Here is a 21,320-nt window from a genome sequence, read left to right as displayed (position 1 = left end):
GGTGCTATGTAATGGACTGACCCACCATTTACGCTTTCTTTTCGATTGTCCAGATTTTATTCATCGGATACACACAAGCAAGCATCTTGTTTAGGTTCTTCATTACGAACAGACGAAGCTGAACGGAAGTGACAGGTAAAACGTTCGTGTGAAAGTGGCCGTACTCTGGGATGATGTTCCCAGAAGGGGTTTACCTAAAGGAAGTGTCCTTGCCCCTCCAACAGAAAATAAAAAATACAGTTCAGTAATATTGTTTTATGAAGGAATTTATAAAATGTACAATAGTAAATGGTTAAAACAATAAAGTTTTCTTGAAGGTTAGGGCAGGGATAAAGAAAAAGACGTGAGGCTTGTGTGCCCCTGGTATGCACAATTTTTTCTATACTTTAGCAAAAAATTTCTGAAATTGGAGAAGAATACTGTTGATGCCTTGAATATACATACATGGGATTAGTAATATGACTTATCTTTGTCATATTACTTTAGAAAGGCCCACAGTTAGTGCTGGCCTTCCACAAAACTGTACGAATGGATCATTTGGGTCACCTGTAGGAACCATGGTTGTGGAAACAGACTAAACAATAGTAAAAACAATTTACTGTCATTAATCATGAGTTTCACTGAAGATTTTACATCATGGCAAAATAAGGGGGACTTTGCATTACCTTTGGGAGAATGAAAAACACACTTGTTATTCATTTTGGTTCTTTAAATAGATTTTATATATACTGTACAATCAGTTCAGCAGATAATTGAGCCTAATCAAAAATGTATACAACAAACACCATCTTAAGCAAAAAAATACAGGCTAAAATAACAGTGAGAATGTACAAGAAACAAGTTGTATTTCTGTATGATCCCAACCAAGTTCAACTCAAGTCTAATGACAAAAGTTATTCTTTATGTTTATTTGGGAAGATCGTACTGTCAATAAGCCTTCATGCATTGTTGAACAGGCCACGTGCATGAAAGACTACACGTCGAGGAATAATAATGAGTACAAATGACACTACTTACTGTAGGCCAACATAATACTCTTCTTTGCACTACCTGTTGTATTATTTACTAAACCTAAAGCATGTTCAAATCTAACTTATTTACTCCCCTCCATTAAAGAATTTAAAAAGATCAACAAATATGTAGGTTTTTAGACTTCTCATGACCATATCACAAGCTAAAATAAATCCAGAAATTGATTTACAAATAAACCACCAAACATAATATAGTATTAAATATTACGTCAGACTACTGATTAACTGACCCTTACTTAAATCAAAGGAATTATAACCCACTGTAAATACATTCAGATCTTTATGTAACTACCTTTAGCAGTTATGCCTCAAAATACTTCATAACTGAATAGATTTTAACAAAGTGGTTCCCTACTAGGTTAAGAGACTGACACCATACTCTAGTTTGGTCTTTAACTTGGTATCATGAACTAATTTACTATATCATTAATCTGGTACCAATTGTTGTTATACATTTATTCAATAAGAGTTTTAGATACAATTGCTGCATAATAACCCATTCAAATAGAAGTTCTTATTATAAACTTCTTTCTAAAATATACAAACAAAAACAGATGACAAACCAATATTTATTACCAAAATGCCAAGGTATCCAGATAACCAAGAAAATGAAAGAAAATGACTCCAAAGGTAACACTGGGGGTGATGCAGTATACATACCTAAGAAATTCTCCGTTTATACTGCTATGCATACACTACCTATTGTAGAAAGACCTATAGATGATTATGAAAGAGTAATAAAACGTATCTGTTTCAAGCTACTTGGAAACATGCAAATGAAAAAGATTCTATTTCCAGGTTGTAAAATAATGTACTTTGAGAAGGCATTGATAAAGTAGAGATCCACTGGGAATGACCAACACAAGATATGGGGAAGGAAAAAAAATCTACATTATGATACTCCACACTGTGTTAACATTCTAGAGGACACTTCCTACACTATGCCTTATAAAAGAAGATTATAAAAACTATTAAATTCAATATATCAAAGAATTAAGGCTGCACTTCACTCACAAAAATCGGAACAATTCATCACACCCAAACACCTAAACCCAAGGTAGGAATGCTGATAACTGGTTTGAATAATAGATGCAAGTTCCAGGATGCACATAATGGACACCAGTGACAAAAAAATGGGCTCAACAGGAGCTCTTAGTTGGGGTAGTTCATTGAAGAGGATGACTGCTGATGTCATCTGACTGTCTAGGAAATAGCTTTGGCTTCTGGGATGAAAGTCTCCCAAACCTTGGTAATCTGTGGGAGAAACATAAGAAGTCATCATTTGTATAATCTGCTTAAGGCAGAGTCCATGCAAAAATTTAATGACTTTACAAATGGGAGTTAATACTTTAATACAACTACCTGAATGAAAGTAAGAATATATTTTAAAACCTAATGTCAGTACTGAAGTTAACATGAAAAACATTGTCTTATTCCAGCAAAACTGAATCTGGCTAGTCACAATCATATTACAGCAGTTCTCTCAACCCAAAGTATCACATGCCTTGCCTCACCCACTCTACTTATCCCTTGATAGCTGTAGATGGAAGTACAGTACAGTATCCTGTAATTTCAAATCCTCTGTCTATTCTTCTTACAGCCCACAACCACTTGACAAGTAACTCATGACCTCATTTCCATGGTACACCCTCTAAAAAATTATTCGGCACCCGTGTTGTATTGTATAATGAAAGACAAAAGTCGTGTCGTGAAATTTGGTGAAAACATATGCCAAAGGGCTAAACTTTTGGTGCGCTCTGCCTTGTGGTAGGCGGCTCTCATAATGTCTCACGAGTTATATTTAATCTTCGGACAAAACCGCGACACGACTTTGTCTTTGATTGTACATCATATCTAATTCCATTCCATTGAAACCAAGTACAGTAGTGTAACTCCAATTGTATGAGACAGTGTGTCAAATTGGCTGTTATGTAGTCTATCTAATAAATGCATTCCACTCCATGCAGCTCAGCTAAAACATCATTACACAAATACTCTGGTGTCTGAAGAACAATTACCTAAGAAAAATACTTATCAAACAAGCACAATGTTGTAGTTGTTGAAATAATTACTTGTACTATCTTCCTATGATTATCATCTCCCTAGTGTTCAAATACCTCAACATTAATATCTCACCCACCTGCTGTTGTGAGGTCATAAGGGCTTCTAGGTATTTGACTATCATGTCCTTGAAGTCCTTCACACGCACAACTTCAAACTGTTCCATCTCTTTCTTGATGGCACGAGAAATTCTCTCAAACTCTTCCTGACTTCTTTCTACTTTTACTTCCCACTGAAGAAAAATTTGAAAATAAAACATGTCAACAATGTATCAACTTCATATTATCAGTAGGTTCACATTTAACAGGGAACCACCAATAAGTAAGAGCTTCACTATGAAAACTATGATAACTTTAATAACTTTATGGTTGAAAGTTTCTGGAAATAGTAACATCATTGATTTAGGTGATTGTACAGTACATACACAGAGACCAATGAACCAATACAGTAACAAACCGTACATAAATGTCATCTTACCTCAGCCACCTCCTCCTGGGCCTGCTGTACTTTATCCATACGACCAGCCAACTCCGCTTTAGCCTTGGCTTCACGTTTCTTAGACAACATTGCCTGTGCATGCTGCCAAGTCTGGAATGTCTTGACTCGCTCATGGAATACATCCTGCAGAGAGAACCATGAAACACTGATTAAATCCTTTCATGAGAGATATGGGATAACAGTGATATAACAGATTATCTAGCATCTCATATACTGTAGCCTAGTGTGTAGAGAGCGCATGTACAAGTACAGCCCATACGTGCACGAACTGATCGCTATAAGAACAGCCCAGTCCCAACCATTGTAAAAATTTTCAATAACTTGTAATAAACCAGTGTATTCACTCCCAGTAAACACTACTTCTTGCACTGTCACTATGTTGAAATGCACTGTAGTTTGAGCTTTTCCCCATCTAGTTATTATATATCTTATTTGTATCACTTATGTTACTTGTATATTATTTGTAATTCGAAACCCATTCCCCAAATATGTAACTGTATATTTTCAGCCTTCTGGCTGCCAAGCTCTTTCAATAAACCGTTAATTATTATTATTATTATTAGTCTACAGCACTTGTACAGAAAACCTACAAAAAAAAAAAAAACATTGCACCAGGGGGCCGAGGACAAACACAGCAAAAAGACTGACGTAAATGAAAAATTAGACATTCTGAACATACTGGAAGAAAAAGTGTGTTTAAGTGTTAATTGACAAATATGGAGTGGGTATGTCTACCATTTATGGTCATATTGCCATTTGGCATGCCTGTATCATAAGCTCAAAACAACAGCATCTGCTGTGGCTGTCCAACTAAAGTGAAGCCTCTATAGCAACAGTGCTCTGTACCAGATGGATAGTTTAGATTCGGAAACATTCACCAATGCCAAGAAAAATTCCATAAATGAGCGATTTTTTCCAGGTTTCCGGGGATAAGAATTTGTCTCAATACCCAGAAATCTTTCAAACTCAGAAACGCTTTGCACCAACTGTTCCAGCTATCAGGGATATATTACTGTATTCCTTAGATTTCATGGGACCTGGCAAGTGCATGGGTTAACTATTATCAATGTAGTTTGAAAATACTGTATAGCTGTACAGTACTGTACAAGTGAAATGTTCTGTGGCAGAATACAGACTGATGCTCAAGTGAATATGGCATTAACTAGTCCACAATGACAAGACACTTAATCAAGAAGCATAAAAGAGACAACTAATCACCTTCACTGCTCCAATGAGCTGGATGTAGTCTTTGGTGGTTTCACTCAACAGGTAGAAGTCAGCATCTGCCTAGTAGAGTGGAGACAAATTTATATATAAAAAATACAAAACTCCACAATTAAAACTTACAAAAAAATACAATAATGTTATGAAGTTTGCTTCCTCAATCTATTATTCTACATCATTTCACATTATCAAATCTGGGTAAGGCACATAGTGTACAGTACATACATATACTATAATTCTCATAATACTAGAATATTTTTGAATGACCCTCAACAAACAGGGGCAGAAAGCCTTAAATTCTTAAATTTTTTATATTTTATCAATACTGTACAATACTCTATTATCAAAATAAAAGTAAAATGACCTTAACTTCACTCACAAATGATGGTATTTCTAGTTCAAGTATCGAGTGATCTTATAACTTCACCTCAAAATTTCAATCATAGTTAATCATCAGTTAAGCACAGTAATATGAAGCAGCACACACACACACACACACACACACACACACACACACACACTTTCAGCCTTCCGGCTGCCATGCTCTTTCAATAAACCTTTAATTATTATTATTATTATTATTACACACACACACACATACTTGAGCATGGTGGATGGTCTGTGTCCTCTCTGTAGACTCTGCTAGCTGGTGTAGAGCTCTACTGAGGGATGAATGTTCCTCTACACTACTAAGGACAGCTGTAGACTTTGCAAATGATGCTGTACTTGTAGCCAGCTCCCGGCGGTATGCCACTAAACCCTCCATGGCCGCATGAAGCTTACGCAACTGTGCGTCGAGGCTTTCAATCTGTTGTGTCTTCTCCTCAAACCACTGTTGGTGCAGAGAAAATCATGATGCAAAAAAATCTAATCAAAGCAAAACCTAGAACCTGGGATCTCATAAGGATATACAGAATGAAACGCACACAACTCGGAAATTAACCGGGTTAAAATCTTTATTACATTATTAATGAACATTAAATATAGTTAAAAAATTTATATACAGTATATATATACAGTATCATGCATTTTTCCTCTCCTTTGAGACCATTAAAATTAGATGCATCAACTAAGAATTACTAAGTACTTCACAGAATAAATATAAATTGTAATTAAACTTAGAAGTATAAAAAATAATTAAACCATCTTTACAAAACTTAATTTAGGTTTATCGTTCTCTAATATTTAAGAGACAATAATAATTAGGGAAAAGTACAATTTACATCAGCAACTTTGAAGGGCCAAACTTAATTAAAATATTATAACATCTTGTTTGAGGGGAACTGATGAGTATTTATGTGACTCGGAAAATACAATGATCGGCGGACGACAGTTTATTTGTTATAAAAAATCTGCAGTAATTGTGAACTTGGAAAATTTCAACTATTCACAGATAAAATTTAATTCTCAGATTATATTTAATGTTCTTAATAACTATTTTGCTATAACGTGTAAATACTAAAACCGAATCATTCCATACAAGACAGTTTCATTCATTCGACCTCAATCAACAGAATCATAACAGGAGACAGCCATACAATAGTCTATACTGTACTGTAGGTTTAACAGAAGTGATTTACTGGACACTGTATATTATTAAAACAAAAAATTTCCATGGATTTACCTGTCCCTCCGCCTGGAAGCATGTGAGAAGGGCAAAAAAAGTGCGACTTAACAGAGAGATAACCAAGTTGTATATTGGCCTTGACAATCAGGTGCTAGCATAAGGAGAACACTAACACACACCATGAAGATGACAATTTATACTGTTTTATGAAGCAACAGAACTTGAACAAAGCATGAGTCAATATAACATAACACAAGAATAAAGCAAGGCTTCTGTATAGCATCCATGTCAAGTTTTGTACACTGTACATTTTGGATTTTAATATTTTAAATAATTACTGTACATTCGATTTTTATTGTTATCTGTATATCACAGGCAGCTTATTTATGAAAATATATTAAAATATTAGAAATTTACTTAAAATTATGTTAAAAGCTAAAGTATATTTAAGACAAACTTATCTTTAGACTTTTATATTAGTTGGGGACCAATGCACACTTTTATATCCAAAATGTAATTCCCTACATTCAAAATACTGTTCTATATGTATACTAGGAAGGAGCCTTTCCAAATACAACAAACACCTTAAACTGTATCTATGCACTACCATTAACACTTACACCTCTTACACAACATTTAATCTTCATCTCTAACACTGGTGTGTGTGTGTGTGTGTGTGTGTGTGTAACTTGTGAACCTACTGTAGTTACCCAAGTCATATACTGTACTGTACACTGAAACCATTATTACTGTATTATTCAACCACCTCACATCAGGCATGTACTATGTACCTAGCTTTATCAATTGATGGTTTTTCCCACATAACTACTGTGTTAATGTTTCCCATGTATGGAGCAAATTTAGGACCAACTTCATTAGTACCATCCATATAATTTGCCCAACGACCATACGCACGTGACAAATTATACAACACACTGTCTTATTCTCTTGACAGTATACAGTACAAGACCCATTGTGTTATAGGTGTGCTTTATAACTAAGAAAATGTGAAGAGAAAGTGTACACTGATATGAAAAGATCCGAGGACATTCATGAAAATGGCAACACCGAAATATATCTCGTGATAAAGAAGATGAGAGAATACATCAAGCTGTGAAGATGTTACAAACATTTACACCCAAAAAATTAAAAAATACTGATCTCAATCTAAACATATACTTGTATGAATAATATATAGTAACTATGGAGTGCAATACTGTAGCGAGTGTAAATATACAGTACGTGGGGGGATGAAATTAAATTATTGTACTTCTGCAGGAATCAGAAGTTTAACAGATATATAAAAGAAAAAAGTGTATTAGGATAAGACAGGAATACAAGGACATTAAACATCTGGCAATGACACTCGAGTCACATTATATACCTGATCACTCTCGTCCATCTTGAAAGTCATCTTATTAACCGTCTCTCCCACTCTGTTGAAAAGCCTCAGCACACCAGCACTACTGAGGGCTGAAGTTTGTGTAGCTCTGGGCAGCTCCGCATCTGTGTGAGTCCAATGTATAAATTACTTTTAAGAGTCAGTATATATCCAGTAAGATTCATCTCAAGTTCCAAACATTACTTAATCTTACACTCATTATGGAATGTATTGAGCACTAAATAAGGTAACTAAATAAAATAAAGTATAAAGATATTAAATCCTAAACTGATAGAAGAAAAGATAATTTTTTAAAGAAGACAATATGTGTTAGTACTGTATAAGGAATGGTTTCATACAAAACACTTCATTTAGTTTATTAGAAACCCTCAGTGTCATATTTTAGTCAATAAACCTTTTGATTCTTTCAATATACTGTACTGTACAACACATCTTTCGTATTGGATCGTGTCGTCTCTCCTTGATGATCCAAGGGTTTAAAAGATCAAAGATAAATACAATGTCATAACACTCACCCAACTCAATAAATTCTCTGAAGTCAGGGTCTGCTCTTAAAGTTGGGTGAGCTCCTGTACGGTTCATGTAGCGCTCAAGAGATGCTCGACGCTTCTCGATGAAATCAGTCGACGAAGAATCTGTACTCTTGTCACTGCTCAGCTGATGGAGAAGGTGTCATGTGTGTTAGACAGTCTTCTTACCTTACCTATACCACTGCTGCAGCACAAGTACTGAGCCACACTGATAATTCAATACTCATGACTAAATTCTAAGGCTCATATCCTTTAAGTCAATTACTATACATGACAACATAATATTCTGTATAATACTGACTTAACAAACACTGCAACATATTTCTTTTGCCATGAAACAGTTTATTCAGCCAGAGAAATACAGATACCTGTACAAAGTGAACAACAACAATGACATGGCTGAGCTAAGTGAGAGCACTGGCACTCTTCACATATCAATGAAGGAGTCTAATCTTATGTTGTGAGGAGTGGGGTCTCAGGTGCCACATGACACCGGTAATTTGAAATACAGAGCCAAAGTAAACACTAACCTTGATCTTAGTAGTGCCAATGGCCGACTTCTCTGGTGCAGGTGGGATGATACGCCCGGAGTGAAGGTGTTTCTCAACCAACTTTCTGTGTAGCCCGAGGAAGTCACTGAACCGACGCATCACACTCCAGTTCTTTTTCCTGTTAAGAAGGCCAACTAGTTAACACAGCCTGAATCTCTGCTGCATAAACTTCTATTACTTATACATTATATAACTAAGTAAATCCAAAGACTTCCTCACTACACTACCTTACATTAGAGGACCAAACTGGTGATAATGCATGCTTCCATCTCACCTGAAGTATGTAATGTTGGTCTTAGTGGTGACCTTGTAAGCCATGTAAGAGCTAATCCCTTCACCAATCTTCTGGGGGTCAGATACTGAAATCTGGATAAATTCATCACCACTCTCACTTTCCAACTGAAATTGAATATACACAACATATAATTAACACTCATGCTACAAAAAATTAATATAAACATTCATGGTAAGAGAAAATCAGAAACAAATACCTATACTGCAGAACGTACTGTACCTGTGTTCACATTTATAAAGGTGAGTTCGGGAAGTCACTAAAAAATATGTTTGTGTCTCAACACATGAGAATTATCTTATCAAATATAGGTAATGAAGGTATTAATACAGAGGTACAGTAAGTATTTATCTATCAGTTTCTATATCTTACTTCTGCTAACACTTGTCCACATTGTACGAATCAATAAACCAACACTAAAATAAATTCTGCTTTCACAAACACTGCACATTATTTTAACCCCTTCACTACGGGAACGCCACTTTTAATATTTTAATTGGTTAACTGCTCTCCTCACATTACCGATTCATTCATAAAGTGATTCTGATGTTGACACGTGTTCTGAAAAGCAACGAAGGGGTGGCGCACTATACCTATGGGCAACTGTACCTGCTCTGGTGATGGTCTCGACACAGCCATCGAGGAAACAGGTGTTGGAGCCGCTGGGGTGATACTCGGGGTGAGGTTTGGTGTGGTGGTCGGAGTTATGGGGGCTATTGGAGGTGTCAGAGGAGCTCCCATTGGGGGCAAGATGCTGGATGCAGGCAGAGAGTGCTCGGTGGGATCCTGCGAGAAAAATCATCATTGTGAAGGGTACCAAAACTATGTTGCTTTAGATATTGCAAAGCTTCAAGCACTTCATTACTGATTCATCTTACCATTACCTGAAACTAATGGTAATACTTGACCAGCAACACTGTACTGTACTGTACTGTACTGACTAAGTGACATACTTCACAAGTACATTATATCACACTCTTTTTCTCGCAATTTCCCAACATTTCACTGACTTGAATGATAAATTAAAATTTTCCCTGGCGTTTCCCCGATTTTATTGACTAACAGCAACCTTGATGTAACTCTTTACACTTCCTTGCTCTCTCACATTTCAGGGTACAGTAGCTCACATACCCTGAGTACAGAATCAACATTCCTCATCAGTCTCTAGAAACACTTACTGTATTATACCAAATCAGACACAAGTAAGCCATACACCAACCTGGTTAAGCTGTAACTTGGGTGTTGAGGAAGTGTCAAACAATTCTCCATCTGGTTCCTCCTCCAGCGACACTTCCTGAGGATGGTAAGATTATGTTGGCCAGGGGGGGGGAGGGGGGGGGGCCTAAGCAGACTTGGGGGACATAACTCAGGAAAATATCCAAAAGTAACTAAGGAAATTATTACAGAGAAGGAAACACTGAACTACCTGCACGATTCATCATTCTTTCACTGGATAACTTACTGAAGAGATTTATTAAGTTTGAACAGGATGATTTGAAAGTGACAAGGAAGACACCTCAGCTTATATGTACGATACAGGTGTATTTCTTTTTGACAGCTGACACAGTCCTAAGAGGAAAATTAAATCTTCTCTGTGGTTAAGATAATTCAAAAGTTCAATATATATGCCATTTCTTGCAGCGAGAACACAATGTCATATGAGAAAGGAAGGACTGAATCTATAGTAGTCCAGTTTTGTACAGAGAGATCACTAGACTATGAATGCCACCCTATCAATTATACCTCAGCTCTTCCCAAAACAGATCTCAAATGGAAGTTTTAATATTTTTTTTTTAGATTTTAATCATTTTCTTATTATATACAATAGTTGCAAATCCACTTTCTAACTTCTATGAGGCTGTGTTTTAATAGGTATGCTTGTAAATGAACACACACACACACACATACCACTCTCATAAGTGTGGGTCAGAGAAGCACATGTTATCTGTACCACATGAAGTTCTCAAATGTTTGGCACAATTCTAACAAAATAAGAATTCTGAAGGCATTTCAAATTGTGCCTTTGTTCATACTGTCTAAAACTGAATTAATGTACAGTAGTAGGGTTTTACTGTACTGTATATCTATAAACTGAATCCCCTGAAAGTCTAAACCTTCTATACTAATGATTGTCTCCTCACTCCTTACCTACATTGACATATTTTTTACACTAATGTACTGTACTTTAACCAAACACAAAACTGGGAATAAATTTATATTCACAGAGGAAGAAATGGCAGGCACTGATTATTAAATTACCATTATAAACAACAGAGAACAATAACTGTAAAATAAAATAGTAAACTAATTGTACATTTTTAGTTTTCCTTAAAATTTTAAATTGAATCTGATAAATGTGAAATATGATTTAAAAACTAGATGACTGCTGAGCTACTAAGATAAAATTAATCTAAAGAAAAATATCACTAAACAAATACTGTATTAGTTATTGTAAGACAACGTCACCACACAATCTGGTAATAATAATCATTTACACAACAGCGTCCAAGAAGGCTAGCCATGTTAGTAGGAGGGACAGTAGTATGGCACTAAATTACTTATAATGGGCAACGTGGCAGTGATATTTGTTATACTATTGTAAACCACAAACCTAAACCTTAGTACCTGTAAATACATTAATTAACGTTAGTAAAAAATTCTGTCACCAGAAGAGATCCCCTACACCCGTGTGTAACAACAACTGTACTTTATGGTCATGCAGAGCTTCTTCCTTTTCCTTAACCCCTTCACTACAGGGACACTACTTTTAAAACTTTAGTTCACTAATGCCAGAAGGTTCTATAGACCTCAAGCAGGAACCTGTACACAAGGGGTTAATAAATGCAGCTGTGTCCGTGGCTTCACCTAAATAACACCTGCAACTCTGTATTTATAAAACCTTAATTTGAAGTTCTACTGACACAGCACCTATCATCACTCATAAGCTACACTTTGCTTAGCTAGCACCAGAAGATTGCTATACAACTCAATATACAGTAGTCACCACCTTTAACTTGTGTTGACACACCACATGGTCTGGCCTACATCAACAACTACCCATGAAAAACTTCAGCTCAGCATACATAGTACAGTAAATAGTATCTACAAATATTTCTACCCTTCAGCCATAACTGTATCTGGAACTATGACTTGTGTAAAACTTCAGTCACATAAATACCTGTACTGTGTTTATCAACAGGTCTGTTTCACTTAAAGTAGCAACAGCTAAGGCAAATTTCATCCCACAAGAGGTTTTTAAAACTAAATTGTCTTTTGTGGAGGTTGAGTTTCCTTCAGTTTTTAATAAGGATTTACTTTTTTTCCAAGTGGAAATTCACTTAACAGCATCCCTGACTCAACAGGTTCCTTTCCATTTGTTTATATTAAAAAAAAAGTGGTCAGCTGACCTTACCTCACTAGAGACTGTGGAGAATATATACACAACATATAAGTATCAACCAATCATTTCAAATTAAAAATCTACTACCATTACTTGCAATGAAATTACCACAGGAGGGTACACACCCCATTTCAATATTCCAATCAATTTCTTCAACCATGCCCTGTACAGTGATAATACAGTACTGTACCGATATCTACTTCATGCAGGTTCACACATCAAGGAGTTTCAAAATACAGGACACGCGTCTCTAACCATGCATATCTAGACACAACCAATACCCTGTAAGAGCAGCAGAAAGTAAACCAATAATGACAATACTAAAATCTGGGCCCACATGCTTTGAACTATATACTGTACAGAGTAAAATAGCTCTGACACAAGTACAGTACTATAGTTTCCTACACTGGTCATTTTGTACAAACAATCAAGGTAACTGAAATAAGCATAACAGTAACCTAACTTAACCCAATCAAACCTAACAGGGCATTAAGAAGAATCAGTGAAAAGACTCTAAGCCTATTACAAGACGTGTGGATAAAAGCACACTTGAAGATTAAACCTTTGTGACATATGAAGGCAATGTAGACAGCCCTGTTCTTGATTGCCTTTCACTTCCCAGACTATTAAGCCAGATATTCGAGCTAAAGCAGATGAACCAGGGTGTTGCACTTGGTGGTTGGCTCCAGACCTCAAACCCAGCAACAGTCGGGTAAGGTTGTAAGTGCTACAGTACACTAAACTAACTTTAACCTTATGTACAAAACCTGCAAGCTATTTGACCAGCACCCAAAGGTAGAGCAGGAAGTAACTGTCCTTTATACCATAACTCATGAATAATGTAACATATTGAACGTCAAGCGATCAAACCATAAACTAAATTGATAGCTTGTATACATCACCTATTATATTAAGACTAGAAACTTCCCTGATCAACTCGTGGTAATACTCTGTTACCACATGTTCCAAAATTATGCAAGCTGTACTTTCACCAATGTTAAAAGTAACTTCAGCTAGTTTTAAAATCATTTGACTGAAAAAAGAAGAAGAAAAAAGTTAAGATTCAGTATCCAGTATTTTTCAGTGTACTAAATGTGTGTGTTTGGTGTCATGGATAATGTTGATACTTGCCCGGTGAAATGAACAACACCCTCAATTCTATGTTAAATTTGATGTCACACACAGTCCTCCCATACAAAATGTGATTCATACTTACTTCACAGTATATAAGTAAAGGAAAAGAAAAAATAGAAACTACTGTATGTGCATGTTTGGAAATAAAAAATGGACTACAGAACTACATAATTTTTTTTATCTTTTCACTGTCTAGTATTGAAGGATTATTCTGAGGTTAAATTAAAATGTGTAGGAATCTATGAAAAGAAGTTATCCTGATAGTACCTGTACCCTTAAAATATACTCAGCTCACTCATGGGAAGCATCCGAGTACATCTATGAAACTCAAGTCAGCTGCCACTGCACTCCGTAGTAAAGCTACAAAAGGAACAGCATTAACTGTTAAAGAGAAGCATAGCCAGGGTCCAAACCTGAGTGTTGTCATCAAGGGAGATTTCAGTAGTGTCACCATCACCAAGGAAACTGGGTGTATCGTGCATGGAAGTGGGGTCAGTGCCAAGCTGGTGAGCAGCAGTGGGTACATCAGTGGCAGGGGAAGCAGTATCAGCAGTAGCTTGGACATCATTACAGTTAGCAGACTGGTCATCAAGAGTAGCATCATTAGTAAGTTTCACAGAATTATTAAGTGTAGTGTCCAATGTACTAGCCTCCTCAGCAGGTGCAACAAAACTACTCATTGTTGCTGGCTCTACAGTAGGTGCATCTACCAGGGTTGCAGAGAGTTCAGACGACAGCTCCTGCGGGAGGGTCATGCCGAAATCAAGTTGGGCACCTGATGTTGGGGTTGGAGGGGGAGAGGCTGGGAATTCTTGTTCAGAATTGGAGGGATGTGTTGTGGGATAGGATTGTTCAGCAGAGTTGGAGAGAGTAAAGGGTTGGGGACAAAGAGATGGATCATTAATGTTAAGGGGATCTATAGAGGGAGGGAGAGCAGAGGGTTGTTCCTCAGTAACACTAGGAATGGAGGAGTTCGCTGGAGTATCATGAGGTTTTTCAATAATGCTGGAAACAGTAGAAGAAGAAGGAATTGAGAGAGAGTTCTCAGTAGTGAGGGAAATAGTGGAGGAAGGAGAAATTGAGAGAGATTCCTCAGCAGTGCTAGAAGCAGCAGATGGTGAGAGTACAGAAGGGTGTTCTTCAAGAATGCTGGTGGAAGGTGTAGGAGTGCAAAGATCCTGGGCAGTGCTGGAAGAAGGGGAGGGCAAGGGTGAAGGACCAGGGTCTTGCGCCTCAGTGCTGACCTGCTGCATGCCTCCCCCCCCAGCAGGCTGCTCCAAAGACACGGAGGAGAAGCCGCCCTCAGTGGGTTCCTCACTAGACTCAAAAAGGTCAGGTTGGACACCAACTGGGGGGTCAGGGGTGAGGGAGGCAGCAGGTGGGGGGGAAGTGAGGGGGTCGTTGGCCCCCTCCTCCTTCCTGCAGTCCTCGGGAGTAGTCTGCTCGCTCACGGGCGACTGCAACAACACGAGTGACAACTATTACCACTACCACGGCACATGCAGCTAGTTGATGCACTCCAAGGTCAGGGTCGAGCAAGGTTATGGTAAAAAAAAAAAAAAAACAGTACTGCACTGTAAAATGATGTCTGCATTATTTAACTTATTTTCAGACTGAGTATTAATTAACAAAATACCTTAATACCAACTTAATTCTACTACAGTACAGTACTGGGGTAAACCCGTCAAGAAAATAACTCATCTGATGGAAGATTAACAACTTCCCATAAGTATCTACAGTACTTATGTTTGTCAAATTTCTTAACACTATGTTGTCAATTCTTATGACACCGACACAAGACCCTACTAAAGGTGAGACATGTCTGCCAGGGAGAACAAGATACAGCACAACATCAATTAAACCGATTCATCACTAGCACAGAGTGGTGTCAGGCAAGACTGCCTTCCTACAAACAGCCATAAGACATCCTAAAAATAGCCATAATCTGGGCAACTGTGAGCAGGTGTTGCTGTAACATCATTCAAAAAAGTTTGAATAGCATGGTACACACACACCAGCCTAGGGGGCAGCTTATACAGCAGTCTACCATTACACTGTGGAGCTAACAAGTGTAACACACACACAGTACACACTACAATAATCCAGTACAGTTCTCAATCACTGAGGATGAAACTAGTCTCTGAATTTAACCATGAAACACCATAAGATAAAACTATTTTCAATGTGTAAATATTCTTAAAGGTATAATTTATAAATTTCTTTGAATTATGGGACCGTATCTTGCCCCAATTCATCCATTCTAGACTGCTGAATAATTTATCTCTCAACTCTGACAATTCTTATCAAGAATTATTTGTGAGAAACTTGCTTTGCTGTAATTCAAAGGATGAAAATTCTTGACCAAAATGTTAAGAAAATATAATTCTGTAAACTGTATTACTGACACACTGAGGCAGTATAAGCACCACATACAGAACACCCACAACATGGTGTGGAATCCAAAGGTAAAAATATTAAAACACTTACACAGTTCCTAAATTATTTTCTACACTACAGTAGTTACATTGTGCATCAACTCCCAGTCCACTAAACCACAGTAATACTTCCTCTTTAATAAATACAAAACTACACAAACCCCTCAAGTGATCTCCAAATTCAACAACACCCAAGAATTATAACACTCACATATAGCTTAAGGACCTGACACACACTGGCCAATTGTAACTCACCACAAGTACAGTACACAACCACAACAAACCGTCTTAAAAGCTTAATATTGGTTGCTTTTTGGACATGCATAAGGAGATGACATAACATCAATTAATGGGAAAATAAAAAGGCTTAAATGTAGAGTATTGACAACCTACCTTGACCTCATCTTGCTTGACCTTTGACATGACCTTGGTGTGCAATTACAGCAACCTAACACTGGCATGCTCGTGGTTCTATGCTCACTACTCTCTCCCCACTGGGATAATTTGGCAAAGTGACAGTAAACAGAAAATTACCAAATGTCGTCTGATCTTAAATGAGCAGGGGGGAGGGGGGGGGGCAGCAGCAGAGAATGAGGGTGAGGATGGATAGGGAACATAGAAAGGTGGGAATGAATAATGGTATACATAGTACAAGGAGGTGTGTGTGTGAATGCCAAGAGAGAGAGGGAAAAAGACAGTACAATGAGTGATAAAGGAAGCTAAACACAAGATAAAGAGGAGGAGGCAAGATACCGGAAATCTCGAGACGACATTTTCGCAACAAAAACTTAAAAGATGATACACTGGGACCATGAAATAAGTACAGTACCATTATCCCAGCTGAGAGGAATGAGCATGAACACTCTTACCCTTGAGGACAAATAATGAAAAAAAATAAAAAGAGAAAACACATTAGCCTTAAAGCAAACAATAAATGGTCAAAATTAATAAAAAATAAACCTTAATATCTACCATGCATACAATAACAAATTTATAATAATTCTTAGCAAAGCCTCACTCTTAAAGCACTGCACAATATATCAAATCATTGAAGCAAAACTAGGCAACGGAAAAATATAAAAATAGGTATTGAATAGTATTTATAGAAACTGATGACCAAAGTATATATACGTATATATATTTGTTTTAAGTATGAAGCCTTGAAAATAAAAATATCAAAAGAAAATTATGCAAGCTAATTTAACACATAGTTACAGTACAGTGATGTCAATATATATATCTATATATGTATAAACAGTATATTGAATATATAAAGGTGGAAAAGATAAACATACACCTGTAGTACTGTACTCATAAATAGTATACTACACTAAAGGACCACATTTAACATATCTACAGTCCTACACAAATAATGTAGTAATAAGGAGAAACATTTGTCAACATCCACATACAAGGGAAGAGACACATGAAAAAAGTCTGAAAAATTCTTCCTGGGAAAAAAAGTAAAGAAGTACTGTACTAGGTAAGCAATCTGTACACAACCTACCAAACAAACTGTATGCTATAGTGAGAGAAATGGATGACTGAAGCACCAACTACGTCCCCTGAGACCCTAACATCTAGAGCAGCCCCCACGACAGAGCTGCAGTAGTAAGAGTGGTCACCGACAGTACAGTCGTTGAGTAGTTATCGACCGTTAGAATTATGTCGGAGATTATCGGTGACCACTTCGCACATTTGTATCCTCTCGTCACTAAATAATTGGGTGACTGCTAAAAAAAAATTAAGCTCAGTAAGATGGGCGATTACAAATAACATAGCCATTAAATTCAATATATTCTTACATACCAATAGAATGTAATTAAGCCAGCACAATGGAGAATAAAAAAAGGTGCTCATCATCAATCCTAAATAGCCTCCTCCTCACTGTGCTTATATTCACCTGCATATAAATACTCGAGAATTTGAGACAAACTCCATCATTCACACAGTTAGGTTTTAAAGCCTCTCACCAACAATTAATTGCTCTATGCTACAGGTATGCGAGTCAAACCAATATTATCCTTCAGCAGGTTTCACATAATACTCTTTGGTCTTTGGCATAGGCACTTGATATGACGTGGAAAATTCTACTCATGTCAACCTGATCTGATGTAGTAAAATAGCAAAGGACATGCAACAAGACACATACATACATACATACATACATACATACATACATACATACATACATACATACATACATACATACATACATACATACACACACACATAAAACCTTACTACAGTATAAACAGCACATTTTACAAGTTAACAAACCACAAACAAGTGGGCTCCTCAACTTTACTCACCCTTATTCACTGCCTTCACGAGATGATGATAATGGAAGTTCTACTATTACTATTAAAAAGGTCTTTCTGTCAACACCCCTCCTCATGGTTGGTGCTACTAACAAATTATTTCTCTAATAACATGACTTCTAATAATATTAACCTAACATTCACACCCCAAATGCAGAGATAAATTTATCAAAACAACCCTCAGCATACATACATCTCTCTTGAACACCTAAAGAAGCAGCTAATAACTATGTCCTCCCCAAATCTGTACTGCCACTTGAAAAAGAAAAAGGATCTAAAAAAATTACACTTTACAAAATGTTCCACAACAAAAGTTAACGACACTTTACGGCAGTTAACAAGGCAGGTGAGGTGGGCAGGAGTATACAATGGTGGTCAGGGTACAGTACAGTACAGTGCACCTACACCCACAGAGAACAATTGAAAGATAAATTATTTTATCTTATCAGGATTGATGCTTTCATTGTAAAAAAAAAAAAGTAAAGCTCATTATCATTTCCATGTGTTTGGGGGGGGGGGCTGGTGAGGGGGGTGGGAACCTTGGAGCGGAGGAAGTTGATGGAGAGTGATAGTGACCATCGCCCGTTCTGTTACACTAGGTTTGGTTTCGTTTTCTGTTTCTGCAAAAAAATTTCCTTGGTCCACCCATTTGTATTCTGTATATCGGTGGTACAGTGGTAATGTGTGTATTATCAGTCACTATTGTATCCTGGGTCAGTCCCCAGCCGATGTGAGATGTGAGAAGGGAGTTATTCAGTGTGACACTACCAAACATGGCAGGTTTTCTCAGAGTACTCTTAGTTTCCCCCAGTACTAACATTGGACATTAAAGATCATAAAAATGTAACAAATGTAACCAACCACCTAAATGATCATTAAGTGGTGAAATAATAAATAAATAGTAAAAAATTAAATAAATAAATACCATAATTTAAGTAGTAGAACTAAACTAAACTATTACCAACTTTTCCTCCTCCGGTTTTGTTGTATAAAGGAATAATTATCATCTGGAGTAATTTCTCTAAAAATTTTGTTGTTGGTGGTTGATAAAGATAAAACATCACCACTCACTCTCAACTGTCTACAAGAATGTTATGTACGGTACAGTCTTTTCATTCTAAACTAAAAGGAATAGACAAAGGGAACTCATTGTTATAGAGAACCTTTAGTATTATCTCAATAAAATAGTTAGAGCTGATGTGTTTAACTACGGTATTATGATTACTGTAACTATATTGGTAATCCAAACACGAAATTAATTCACATTCGACTAGCAATTCACTCATACCAAGTATACACTCTAATTATGTATACCACTTTCTTTGTTTTTCACTAACTTTCTATCTTCTCCTAACCACTGAATTACCTCATTAACTCAACAAAATAATAATTATTTAGCTTAACCCAAGAGAGAAATGAAGGGAAACTACCACTTATCCGTCTCTTTGGCAAGGGGGAGGATCCCGCAAGTCTGCCATTACAATACACTGGACAATGGAACAACTCTTCCATTAACAGCTTCACTACCTCCATTTGCCTCACCTGGACGGCCGACGTGAACAGGTCATCATTATCGTCCTCCTTATGAGAGTCGTCGTCGTCGTTAAAGAGAGGAGGAGGTTCCCGTGAGTCTGCCATCTTCCCGTCCGCTGGTCTGAGCCGCCTCACAGGAAGTAACTCCCCTGATAGCATTTTTGTCTGCCAGCGAACACTGCTGGCGACCAAATAAATATCTTATATTTTAATTAAAGAACGGTTGTGATTATTCATTTACAATACTTTGAGGCATATAAAAACTTACTTATGTACTACAGTGTCCAAGCCACTGTATGTTTCTACATATATTCAAGGAGAAGACAGGTAGGTTCAATTAACCTGCTTGAATTATTGACATCCACCTTCGCTGTTTGCAATAAGAGACGCACGCAGGAATTATTTTGATTTTGTATAGATGCATGTTGTATTATTCACAATGTAGTACCATTTTGAATGTCATACAGATGAATAAGCAAAATTGCTACTCCAAAACTTTCTTTACTTTTCCTTTATCCTCTTCGCTGCTGATCGGTTACACTCTGCATATCCTAATGATATTAAATTTTATTGAGCTGTCCATAGTTAAATTGACTTTATGTTTCCCGTTGTTTGTCCACTTACTGTACTTAATTTGAATATGGTTGATTATGTATACAACATTTGAAAGAGATTAGAAATAGGATTAATAAGTGCTTTGAATGAGTAGGAAAGATGATGCTGTGCGCCGCTGTGAGTGATAGCTAGCCAGATGACTCCATCAGGCCATTTGTAAACAACCTGTGACAGTCTCAAACTTTTTTTTTTTAATTCAGAATTTTTTATAAGTAGATATATATTGCACTATAACAAAAACCTGGTTTCGTTTTTCACCTACCCCACCCTATATCTGATGCCCACATTTGCCCAAACGACGGCGGTATCCACACCAAAACATGAAATTGTGGCGTTTTTAAATAATTGTTCAATGCAAATTCGGCGACGGGCGTGTCCTCAATAATTACCAACCACTGTATACAGTATCAGCCATTGTTTACATGACTGTAGATGATCAATCGTAAATTGATTTTTGTCTACATCATCCTGTTTATTTTTTTTACCATACATATGAGTTGAACTTTGTCAAATATCTCGATCTTAAGTTTTGGTTTTTAACTCCCAGTACACAGTTCCTGGCTGTGAATTAACACTGATCATTGTTAGAAAAATATCATGAACATAACCATAGGTCAGACCGTTAGATTAGATCAGGTCATGTTAGATTGGTTAGTTATGCTTGAACTAGAGTACATATTACATTCTTTTTGTGATAGTTTTTAAACATTGTTCATTTTATGGTGT

At 36.8% G+C, this 21,320-nt stretch overlaps 1 protein-coding gene across 1 annotated transcript; it reads right to left on the bottom strand.

Moving 5' to 3' along the window:
- Positions 1-688: 688 nt before the first annotated feature.
- LOC121853458 (sorting nexin-2-like) lies at positions 689-20,138 on the bottom strand. The gene is made up of 14 exons (XM_042347602.1): positions 19,989-20,138; positions 14,104-15,147; positions 10,376-10,450; positions 9,766-9,942; positions 9,139-9,263; positions 8,844-8,982; positions 8,299-8,440; positions 7,766-7,887; positions 6,439-6,450; positions 5,416-5,646; positions 4,809-4,877; positions 3,570-3,713; positions 3,172-3,324; positions 689-2,285 (listed from the first exon to the last, which is right to left on the bottom strand). Exons 1-14 carry the CDS (start codon positions 20,136-20,138, stop codon positions 2,235-2,237), a joined length of 2,634 nt encoding a protein of 877 aa, XP_042203536.1. The 3' UTR covers positions 689-2,234.
- Positions 20,139-21,320: the final 1,182 nt, after the last annotated feature.

This window comes from Homarus americanus, unplaced genomic scaffold, assembly GCF_018991925.1.
Source record: "Homarus americanus isolate GMGI-L3 unplaced genomic scaffold, GMGI_Hamer_2.0 scaffold4896, whole genome shotgun sequence".
Lineage (NCBI taxonomy): Eukaryota > Metazoa > Arthropoda > Malacostraca > Decapoda > Nephropidae > Homarus > Homarus americanus.
The sequence above is the reverse complement of the archived record's forward strand: the minus strand, read 5'-3'. Positions and strand labels throughout refer to the sequence as shown.